The sequence below is a fragment of the Prionailurus bengalensis genome, chromosome D1 (genome assembly GCF_016509475.1).
Source record: "Prionailurus bengalensis isolate Pbe53 chromosome D1, Fcat_Pben_1.1_paternal_pri, whole genome shotgun sequence".
Classification (NCBI taxonomy): domain Eukaryota; kingdom Metazoa; phylum Chordata; class Mammalia; order Carnivora; family Felidae; genus Prionailurus; species Prionailurus bengalensis.
In genome coordinates this window covers 99,665,919-99,678,377 of record NC_057346.1, presented here as the reverse complement: position 1 = coordinate 99,678,377, position 12,459 = coordinate 99,665,919, and the positions used below count along the sequence as shown (strand labels likewise).

Sequence of the window (12,459 nt, the reverse complement as noted above, 5' to 3'; positions counted from 1 at the left end):
TAATCCTCACAGAATGGTTTTTAGTAGTGAGGATGAGGATTAGTGACCAGCAAAATCAGGTGGAAGTTTGAGGCAGTTACATAGAGAAGTCAGACCAAAAGCTTTATTTCAGCCTAAGTTGTCTGCATTTTCCCTTGAGATCACTTTGGTCACCATAACCAAGGTATTTTAGGAAAAACAGTTTTTATCATATGATTTATATAGACCGACTGTAAGTCTCTGATTCCCAGAATGTGATCTTCTTTCATGAATGCAGGGATTTTTTTTTTTTTTCAGATCTCTGATTATCAGACCACAAACTCCATGAGAACAGGAATTTCTGTTACACTCACTGCTTTATCAGTAGCAACTAATACATAAATGTTTGTTGAATGAGTGAATATACCTAGACCATGAAGACAAATCACAGCGAATTCAGGATAAAACATAAAAAGCGAAAGAATTAAAACAAAAACAAAAACAAAAAAAGGAAAGGAAGAAAGGAAGGGAGGGAGGGATGAAATCGGCAATAATTTAGATTCTGGCATTCATTCTTTTTTTTTTAAAGATGTTTGTTTGTTTATTCTTTCTTTTAGAAAGAGAGAGCATGCATAAGTCGGGGAGAGAGGTAGAGGGAGGGAGACAGGGTTGGGGGGTGGGGGAGAATATCAAGCAGACTCCGTGCTCAGCGAGCACAGAACCCAATGCGGAGCTAGATTTCACGACCCTAGGATCATGACCTGAGCTGAAATCAAGAGTTGGAAGCTCAACTGACTGAGCCACCCAGGTGCCCCGATATTTTATTTTTAAGCCATTGCTACACCCAACATAGGGCTCGAACTCACAACCCCAAGATCAACAGTTGCTTCTTCTGACTAAGCCAGCCAGGTGCCCCTGGCAATCATTCTTGGCTCTTCTCTCTCACACCCCACACCCAATCAGCAGGTCCTGTCAAACCAACCTTAAATAGCTCTTCATCTCCCTTCCACTTCCTGTTCTGCTATACTGGCTCCTAAATGGTCTTACTATCCCCGCCTTTCACTCTATCTTCCATGCTTTTGCCAGTCTCATATGTGAAAATACCACACAAATTGATAAGGCCGTACTGACTGGCTGTGATGATGTTTCTATCTTAGGTACTAAGCACCAGCCACAATGAATTTCTTATGCTTCCCAAAGGAAATATTTTGTTTCATGTCATCATACTTTCAGAAACCTTGTTTTTTTCTTGCTAGAATATACTCCTTATTTGCTTACTACTTTACCTTATTTGCTTTCTACTACTCCAAGATCCATCCCAACTATCTTTATTCCTTTATAGCCTTTCCTAACTTCTGCAGAAGAACTAGTTCTGCCCTTGTACTATCACTGAATCTTTTACATGGCTTTAATAATCACTTATACTCTGGGGAAACGATTTCCAGACTATTTTACTGGAATATGAGCTCCTTGAGGGCAAGTATTGTCATTGACTCAGTTGTATTTCAAGCATCTCACACACTATTTGATGGAGAACACATTAAAAAAAAGTCAGGTTTCTGGCTTCTTCAGCATTGGTTTTTTTCACTTACTAGGTCTGTGACCTAGAACAAGTTCTTTAACTTTCTAAATCTCAGTTTCATTTTCTGTGTAAAAGTGAAAATAAAAGTATCTACCTAACACATAGGATTATTGTGAAGAAAAATTAGATATTGTATATATGAAGCAACTTAATAAATGTTAATTGCTATTGTTATCATTTTCATTTTTGATGTTGTATTTTTTATGTCTAGAAAGTCCATTTGGATCTTTTTAGTATCTTCCATTTATCTCCTAATCATATGCATGTTTTCCTTTACATACTTGAGCATATTTATATGATTTAAAATAACTATTTGTAAGGTCTTTGATTCTGGGTCTGTGTTTCTACTGATAGATTTTTCTCCTGGTTATGGGTCATATGTTCCTATTTCTTCAAATGTCTGGTAATTTTTAATTGGATGCCAGACATTGTGAATTTTATGTTATTGAGTGCTAGATTTTACTGTATTCCTCTAAAGAGCATTGAATTTTGGTCTGGTATACAGTTAACTTCCTTGCAGAGAGATCAGTTTAACCCCTTCTGTTTTGGGGCTGCTGAGGACTCTATCAAATGTCAATGCCCTGTGTACCTTGAGGTTTCTCCACTTTGGCCGGTAGCAGTGTGAACTATTCTTACCCCTGAGCATACTCCAGGAATTGTTTAGCTTACTGGTTTCTGGTGGTTCTTTTTCCAACCCACACATGTGCAGAGTTTGTAGCCAGAGACTCAAATACCCACTTGTAGCTCTTTGGAGCTTACTGAGCAACTCCTTCCTCTTTGGTTCTCTGCCCTGCAAATTCTGGCCACTTTGGCTTCTCCAAACCCCAATCTCTGCCTCCTCAACTGAGTAAGACTGCTGGGCTCTTTAGATCTCCTCTCCTATACTGCTGCTTGGCAACTGCTTCTCAGAGACCACAGCCCCATATTAACTGTTCAATGTCTCAAAGAGTTGTTTCAGATACATTGTCTAATTTTCTAGCTGTTTATGGCAGGGTGACAATTCCCTTAGTAAGTACTTCCTCAAGGGCAGAAGAGGAAGTGCTCCTCATTCTTTTTTTTTATTTTATTTTACTTTTACCTTTATTTATTTTTGAGAAACAGAGTGAGACAAAGTGTGAGTGGAGAAGGGGCAGAGAGAGAAGGAGGGACAGAATCAGAAGCAGGCTCCAGGCTCTGAGCAGTAGAGGTCAGCACAGAGCCTGATGCAGGGCTCGAACCCACAAACTGTGAGATCATGACCTGAGCCAAAGTTGGACGCTCAACTGACTGAGCCACCCAGGTGCCCCCTCATTCTTTTATTAAATGAAATACGCGCGCGCGCACACACACACACACACACACACACACACACTCATTTGTAAAAGCACAAAGCTCAAAATTAAATTCTAACAAACTGTAAAAATAAACCTTGGACAAAAGCTCTTTTGAGCTAATATCCCTAAGCAGAAGTGAAGATTTCCTTCAGGGAATTTTAATCTTTGCCAGACTTGAAAATTGAGATTAATTTTTCACATTGAAAGAAATACCAAAGTGAGAAGTTGAATTTTAAAGTCTTATTACATATGAATAGATCTTTTTGCTTCCAAGACTCTAAATTTGCCTTGATAGCAGGAGGTTCACTATAATCTTCATGAGGTTATTTGAATTTCAGACGCAGGAAAATTAGCATCATTCAGGACTCAGTCATGCAGAAATGACATTACATCCTTATACTTGCTAAAAACTGGGACAAACTGTTTCTTGCCAGAAGGGATCAGGTCCTTAGTTTTCCACAGGTGGCTTCATTTTTAGATATGTTATGCTGCAACTCTGCTCTTCTTTTGCTGTTTCCCAGAAGAGCTAATTTCTTCTTGATAATGCTAAAATATGTACATGATGTTCTAAGGAAGTTATCTGCAGAAGAGCAATAGAGTAGCAGCTCTATCAAGCAGGAGCCGAGTACGTGGCATTCTAATTGAGAAAATGGGGCTTAATAAGTACTTTCTGTTGGAACTTTGCCTCTGAGTGTTTTTGCTCATTCTGGATTAAAATTGGGGACTCACACATTCCAGGACTGAAAGATGTTCTAAAGTTTCCTGGAAGAAACTGAGAATATGTTAAAAATGGTTTAACCAAAGATTTTAGGATCACCTAGATGCAAATGTTGCATTTGGTCTTTAAGAACTCAGAGGCTGTCTGATTAAGAAGAAGCATAACAATCGATATCCAGCATAAAATCTAGATCTTGTTTATGGCACAGGAAAAACAGGGAGAACTTGGAGCTGCTTCCTCTTAGCAGCTGGATGAATCACTGGCAGCTGCTATAAGAAAGGTAAAGAAACCCACATCTGCTCAGAGTCCAAATGCTATATGGATCCCTTGTGATAGTAAATACATTCTTGAAGAGGCCCCACTTCCAAATCAGGAAAAGAATTGAGGATGCCTTAAGACTGTTTTCCATACTTCTCTCCACGTGCCTATTTCACAGAAACCAGCTCTCGCTGTATGTACCATTCTGCAATATAGTGAGTATTGAGCAAATATTTGCTGACCAGCTAAGGGACTGGGAAAGGATTGGGGAAAACGGGTTCTGAGGAAATACTACAGACTTCACCTGTATACTCACAGCTCCCAAGTTTTGTTTATGTAGAGACCGATGGGTTAGTTTCTCTGAGGTAGTTCACTTAAAATCGAGTCCACTTTGATTTTTGTCCACTAGCGCATATCTTCTGTAAAGGAGATGATGCTATTTTCTCAGTACACTAAGTACTTTCTGTACAATAACGTAATTAAGATGGATAATCTTTTAAGTTACATGTCATAGAAGTCATGATTGGAGTAATAAAAATAGCAGAAATAGCATATTAGCATATTTGTAAATCTGGGTTCTATTTCCAACTTTCTTACTTACTTACTCTGCAATCCTTCTGCAAGTTACACAATTTACTTATAAAATGGGCACAATAATACCTACCTTACTTACTTCTTAGGATAGTAGAAATGATCTAATAAGATAACAGGTAGACAGAGTTTTAGGAAAAAAAAGGCTTGGATCTTTGGTTAGGTCTATTCCTAGGTATTTTATGCTTGTTGGTGCAATTGTGCATGGGATCAGTTTCTTTTTTTTTTTTTTTTAAATATATGAAATTTATTGTCAAATTGGTTTCCATACAACACCCAGTGCTCATCCCAACAGGTGCCCTCCTCAATATCCATCACCCACCCTCCCCTCCCTCCCATCCCCCATCAGCCCTCAGTTTGTTCTCAGTTTTTAAGAGTCTCTTATGCTTTGGCTCTCTCCCACTCTAACCTCTTTTTTGTTTCTTTATTTGTCTTTCTGTTGCTTCATTATTAGTGTATAAGAATGCAACTGATTTCTGTACATTAATTTTGTATCCTGCGACTTTGCTGAATTCATGTATCAGTTCTAACAGACTTCTGGTGGAGTCTATCGGGTTTTCCATGTATAATATTATGCCATCTGCAAAAAGTGAAAGCTTGACATCATCTTTGCCAATTTTGATGCCTTTGATTTCCTTTTGTTGTCTGACTGCTGATGCTAGAACTTCCAACACTATGTTAAACAACAGTGGTGAGAGTGGGCATCCCTGTTGTGTTCCTGATCTCAGGGGGAAAGCTCTCAGTTTTTCCCCATTGAGGATGACATTAGCTGTGGGCTTTTCACAAATGGCTTTTATGATGTACTAAGAATCATAAAATACCTAGGAATAAACCTAGCCAAAGATGTAAAAGATCTGTATGCTGAAAACTATAGAAAGCTTATGAAGGAAATTGAAGAAGATGCAAAGAAATGGAAAAACATTCCATGCTCATGGATTGGAAGAATAAATATTGCTAAAATGTCAATACTACCCAAAGCTATCTACACATTCAATGCAATCCCAATCAAAATGGTACCAGCATTCTTCTGGAAGCTAGAACAAGCAATCCTAAAATTTGTATGGAATCACAAAAGACCCTGAATAGCCAAGTAATATTGAAGAAGAAGACCAAAGTGGGAGGCATCATAATCCCAGACTTTAGATTCTACTACAAAGCTGTAATCAAGACAACATGGTATTGGCACAAAAACAGACACATAGACCAATGGAATAGAATAGAGACTCCAGAATTGGACTCACAAAAGTATGGCCAACTAATCTTTGACAAAGCAGGAAAGAATATCCAATGGAAAAAAGACAGTCTCTTTAACAAATGGTGCTGGGAGAACTGGACAGCAACATGCAGAAGAATGAAACTAGACCACTTTCTTACACCACACACAAAAATAAACTCAAAATGGATAAAGGACCTGAATGTGAGACAGGAAACTATCAAAACCCTGGAGGAGAAAGCAGGAAAAAACCTCTCTGACCTCAGCCGCAGCAATTTCTTACTTGACACATCTCCAAAGGAAAGGAAATTAAAAGCAAAAATGAACTATTGGGACCTCATGAAGATAAAAAGCTTTTGCACTGCAAAGGAAACAATCAACAAAACTAAAAGGCAACCGACGGAACGGGAAAAGATATTTGCAAATGACATATTGGACAAAAGGCTAGTATCCAAAATCTATAAAGAACTCACCAAACTCCACACCTGAAAAACAAATAATCCAGTGAAGAAATGGGCAGAAGACATGAATAGACACTTCTCTAAAGAAGACATCCAGATGGCCATCAGGCACATGAAAAGATACTCAACGTCACTCTTCATCAGGGAAATACAAATCAAAACCACCCTGAGATATCACCTCACGCCAGTCAGAATGGCTAAAATGAACAAATCAGGAGACTATAGATGCTGGAGAGGATGTGGAGAAATGGGAACCCTCTTGCACTGTTGGTGGGAATGCAAACTGGTGCAGCCGCTCTGGAAAACAGGGTGGAGATTCCTCAAAAAATTAAAAATAGATCTACCCTATGACCCAGCAATAGCACTGCTGGGAATTTACCCAAGGGATGCAGGAGTGCTGATGCATAGGGGCACTTGTACCCCAGTGTTTATAGCAGCACTTTCAACAATAGCCAAATTATTGAAAGAGCCTAAATGTCCATCAACTGATGACTGGATAAAAAAATTGTGGTTTATATATACAATGGAATACTACTTGGCAATGAGAAAGAATGAAATATTGCCTTTTGTAGCAATGTGGATGGAACTGGAGAGTGTTATGCTAAGTGAAATAAGTCATACAGAGAAAGACAGATACCATATGTTTTCACTCTTATGTGGATCCTGAGAAACTTACCAGAAGACCATGGGAGAGGGGAAGGGAAAAAAAAAAGAAAGAAAGAGAGAGGGAGGGAGCCAAACCATAAGAGACTCTAAAAAACTGAGAATAAACCGAGGGTTGATGAGGGGTGGGAGGGAGGGGAAAGTGGGTGATGGGCATTGAAGAGGGCACCTGTTGGGATGAGCATTGGGTGTTGTATAGAAGCCGATTTGACAATAAATTTCATGTTAAAAAAAAAAAAGAAATAAAAGGCTCAGTAGCTATATATAAAGTAGCAGTAGCATCATGAGAGCAGGGTGGAGGATGTTGTCAACTCAATGAGATCAGGGCGTGTACCTGTTCACTTACTATACCCCAGCACCAAGCATGTGGTAAGTCTACCAGAAATATCTGTTAAGTAAATGAGGAAATAGTTTAGGCCTTTCTCTACTCTCAGGTAGGATCATAACAGAAACTGCTTTATTTAATAGTTATTTCAGGGGCGCCTGGGTGGCGCAGTCGGTTAAGCGTCCAACTTCAGCCAGGTCACGATCTCGTGGTCCGTGAGTTCGAGCCCCGCGTCAGGCTCTGGGCTGATGGCTTAGAGCCTGGAGCCTGTTTCCCATTCTGTGTCTCCCTCTCTCTCTGCCCCTCCCCCGTTCATGCTCTGTCTCTCTCTGTCCCCCCAAAAAATAAATAAACGTTGAAAAAAAATTTTTTTTTTTAAATAGTTATTTCAATCAGTGTTTTTTTTTTTTAATTTTCCTTGGAATATAATCAAACCAAAAGTATGCAAATATAAAAATTACTTGTATTTTCTAGTGCATTTAGCTCTTGTCTCAAAGATTATAAGGTGAAATGAAAATCTGGTATTAGTAAACTTTATTCTACTTCCCCAAATCTGTATTTCTAGAAACTAATTTGTATTACGTGCTGCTTCATGGAGTGTTTTCACTGTGTCCCTAGAAATTTCAACTTTTCAAAACCTTAACATGCCATTTCATTCACATTAGTCAAAGGGAGGAAGCAACCCAAGTGTCTGTTGATAGATGAATGGATAAACAAAATGTGGATACATACAATGGAGTGTTCTTCAGGCTTAAAAAGGAAGGCAATTCTGACACATGTCACAACATGTATGAACTCTGAGGACATTGTGTTAAATGAAGTCAGTCATTCACAAAAAGGGAAGTATTACATGATTCCACTAACACGAGGTACCTAGTAACACGAGGTACCTAGCGTAGTCCAATTCAGAGACAGAAAGTAGAACAGGGCTTGCCAGAGGCTGGGGGCAGGGGAGGAAATGGAGAGTGCTTAATGGGGAAGGTGAAGAAGTTCTGGAGATGGATGGGAGCAATGATTTCGGCACAGTGTGAGTGTACAATTACCTGGAAATTTATCAGGGCTCTTCTCACTCACCTTATGTGCCAAAACCAATCGCCAAATCATTTGGATTTGATCTCTGAAAGTGCCCCTTCCGTGGATGCTGCCTTAGTTTTGGCTCTTGTCATTGCTCACGACTGCAAGTCTCCTAACCATGCTCTCTGCCTCCAAACTCACCCTCTAAGCCATTTCGATAGGAAATGGCCTTTCAAATGATCTTTCTAGAATTCAGATATCATCACACCACTCTTCTGAATAAAATCCTTTAACCTACAGCATAAAATTCAACTTCTATTTTTACGGCAAAAATGGTCTTTCAGGACCTGACTATTCCATTCCTTCACAGGCTCATCTCCCCTAATGCCCTTCACAAACTCTAGCCATTCTGATCTTCTCAGGTGCTTTTATGCCTCTACATCACAGCACATGCTCTACTAGAATGTCTTCTCTCCTTTATCCATGTGGATAGCTCTTACTCTCCCCTCCCAAATTAGACCAAACAACCAGTTCTCAGGAGAACCTCCTCTAATCTACTTGCTCCCCTTTCTCTAACCATAGGGTTCCCTCACCCCCACTCAGCAGTTTCCTTCTTTGTATTCGCACCATTTCTTCCATCTACTGCATGGTATTTTATTATTTACCAAGAGCAAAGGCTCTGGAGCCAGATTGTCTAGGTAGGGATCCCACCCCAGCATTTGGGCTACAACCCTGTCAAGTTACTTAACCCCTCTGAGCCCTGGTTTCACTAGTTATAACGGGGATGATCATATCTACCATGGAGAGCTGTTGTGAAGAATAAATGAATGACCACACATAAAGTGCTAAGAACTCCACCTGGTTCCTAGTAGGTAGCCTTGTGATGACGATGGTACTAGTAATGGTAGTAGTGTCTGTGACACAGACAGATAGCTCCTCAAAAGTAAGGTGTTCCTAGAGCCTCAAATAGCAGTCACTCAAATAGTATTTATGGGAACAAAAGAGAGGCAGAAGTTTAGAAGAAAGGAAGGCAAGAAAAGAATTTGGGAAGACTTACCGCCATTTTTGCCCACAGTTCGGAAGCATCTCCAGAAGGCCCGTAAGAAAGATGCCCTGTTGTGAGGGGTTGCTTGGATGAAGCTGAATTCCCGAAAGAGAATGTGAGTTCCCTGACACACACTGTTAAAACTGCAAAGAGAAAAATCAAGGAATCATTAGATGAATAGTTTTTGGAAGGCTGGAATCAGAGTGGAAACTCAAGACCAGACAGAACCACTGCCCAAAAGGAGGAAAATCTTTTCTCTCCAACAAACTCTGAACTACAGATTAGATGAAGTCTTTCAATGAGGAAATCTCTTCATATAACCACATCCTTCTGAAAACTCTTGGAGTCCAATTCCTCTGTGTGCTTCCCACCTCCGACATATATGTACTGAGGGACTTTTCATCAGTCACTGGAACACTTCAGCTAGAGGGAAATGTTTCATTCTTTAACTGGATGACATTGGCACTTGTATTTTTGGGGAGAATACTTCTCCTGCCACATCTGGAAGTATATTTCCTTAAAGATATTGTTTCTGTACTGTCTCTGATCTACATCAGCTGCCATGAGAACAAAATGGCTCATAGGGACATAACTGGATTGTCTGTTCCAGTTTGGGGGTGATGTATACCTCTCTGACAATAACCTCACAGGCAAGTCCATGTGCCAAAGGAAATGAAAGGTTGCAAACAGAACACTAAAGGCAAATAAGAACAAGGGTAAAAAGTGGCCCCTGAATGACAGTATGAAGCAAAGCCCCAGAGCCCAAGTGAGTCATTGTTTAAGCTGGGCCGGGGAAGGGGAAAAAAACATACTCCATTGCTTTTGGGTTCTTCTGCCAGAGAAAGAAAGGCTGTAGAGCCTGGCGTAATCTAAAAATGGAAATTCCACCAAAGAGTAGGCAATTATCCAGTAATCATCACAACCAAAGGCAGCCTTCAGGTTCCAGAAAGCTCCTAAATTCCCTGACAAGTATATCAGGAGTGGAAAATGTGTTAATCTTTGTAGAGAAACAGCCATTAAACTAAAGATGGCAAAGCAATGGAGAGACAGTGGAAATTCCAAATGCCACTTTTCACTTGCTGACCATTTAAAGGGGGGGGGGGGGGCGGGGAGGGCGCAGGAGGGAAGGATCTGAATCTCTGAACCAGACAGGAAAAAATTTCAGGAGCCATCTGTTCCATTTTCCTTTTTCCTGACCAAGTTCTGAGGGGAACATCTAACCTGTCTTTAATATAGAGTGTGTTATCACTTAAGATAAAATTAGCTTCTTCCTGTTAATATTAATAACACTATGAAAAATCAAATTACCTACTCTTCTCCCCATGGAAAACTAGCATAGAAATCTACTTCTGAGACACTATGAGGAAGTATGAGGAAAACATCTGGTGAAGGATTAGGTTAGAGGAGCAATTTTTAAAAAGCAATGAAAGTGTTAACCTAACCATGCAGTTTGCAATGCTATTGTCTTGAGCAAAGGAAAATGAAAAATAAAGCAAATGAGCTGTTACAGGTAAATGGGGTAGGTCACATTTCTAGCAAATGACGTCTAAAATGATAACAATCTAGTCTAAATTTATGAAGCTATCGAGAAAAGAATTAGTCCCAAAGTATGCTTCATACCCCCCATGGGAAAAAAGCTGGTGTCTAGGTCATAGTCTAGGCTGTAAAGAAACTAATACTAGTGAAATTATATCCTTAGTGTAGCTTTTTAAAAATATCTTTTTTTAAAACTAGGGAATAATTTATGCATTGAAGACTCTGGCTGAGACTCATTGTACAGATAAGAATTTACATAAGAAGTTATAAAATAGGAATTTTAAAAAACAAACTGATAGGCCAAGGACATATAATACTGAATACAGTAAAAAGATTTATAATTGTATTTACATTACTGCCTTTAGATAATCCCTACCAATAAAATTCAGCTGGTCAGTATGGCGATCACAATCACTTTACTTAAAGAGTCAATAGACAATCTTAATATAATCAGTGGAAATTATTTTACATAAGATGGCTGTAACAAAAAAGCAGAAAATACAATATATTGCCCGAGGCTTTACTGTTTCTCTTCAACCTGAAATATCTTTTCCCTATCTCCATCTGTTAAAATTTCTACCCAGTTTTTCAGGACCGTCTCAAATGCCACATTTTGCAAGAAGTTTTTTCCCCGATTCTACACTCATGCCCAATTCCCACCACGACTTACTTCTAACTACTGCTACTCACAATCTGCTGCCTTTTTAAAAAGTTATTGGACTGGGGCGCCTGGGCGCCTCAGTTGGTTGAGTGTCCAACTTCGGCCCAGGTCATGGTCTCATAGTTCGTGAGTTCAAGCCCCATGTCAGACTCTGTGCTGACAGCTCAGAGCCTGGAGCCTGCTTCGAATTGTGCCTCCCTCTCTCTCTGCTTGCTTTCTGTCTCTCTCAAAAATAAATAAACATTAAAAAAAATTTTTTTTAAGTTATTGGACTTATTTCCCCTACTAGATTATAAGTTCTATGTAATAAGCAATTAGGTTGTACTCATTTTAGCCTCCATTACATTATCTAACACATAGTACATACTATTCTATAAATCCCTTTGGCAGTTGACCTAGAAAGATCAGAAAAAAAATACACAATACTAGATAGAAATTATCAGATTTATATTTATAGTTAGCCACACTGGAAATACTTAAAAGTTGGCATTTTATAAACTTTTTAAAAGTCCAGGACTTTGGGGGCGCCTGGGTGGCTCAGTCGGTTAAGCGTCCGACTTCGGCTCAGGTCACGATCACGCAGTTCGTGAGTTCAAGCCCTGCGTCAGGCTCTGTGCTGATGGCTCAGAGCCTGGAGCCTGTTTCAGATTCTGTGTCTCGCTCTCTCTGACCCTCCCCCGTTCACGCTGTGTCTCTCTCTGTCTCAAAAATAAATAAATGTTAAAAAAAAAAATTTGTTTTAAATAAAAAAAAAAAAAAAGTCCAGGACTTTGGTCTGCTATTTGTATTGTAATATTGCAATACTCAACTGTGTTTTGATCAGTATTTGCCTGGCATATCTTTTACTGTGCTTTTTAATTTCCATTCTCCTGGGTCATTTTGTGTCAGATATTTCTCTTGTGAGTAGTATATAGCTGGATTTTGTTTTTTACCCAACCTTACAGTCTCTGTATTTTAAAAAGCGAGGTTTTTAAAATCTATCTGATTAATTTCTGCCATCTTATTTTATCTTTTCCATAAATTATTCTTCTTTGACTTGTTTTTCTTTTCCTGCTTTCTATTTTGTTAGTAAAGCTGTTTCTTTTTTACTTTTCTCTCTCCCCCGCCATTAGATCGGACGC

At 39.3% G+C, this 12,459-nt stretch overlaps 1 protein-coding gene across 4 annotated transcripts in view; it reads right to left on the bottom strand.

The window, feature by feature from the left end:
* Window positions 1–12,459, bottom strand: part of CD1H11orf49 (chromosome D1 C11orf49 homolog) — a 197,626-nt gene that overhangs the window by 103,509 nt on the left and 81,658 nt on the right. For all 4 annotated transcript variants that reach the window (XM_043582454.1, XM_043582455.1, XM_043582457.1 and 1 more), the window contains exon 3: window positions 9,154–9,284. In XM_043582454.1, the coding sequence (XP_043438389.1) occupies window positions 9,154–9,284 (131 nt within the window). The remainder of the gene's footprint in view (window positions 1–9,153; window positions 9,285–12,459) is intronic.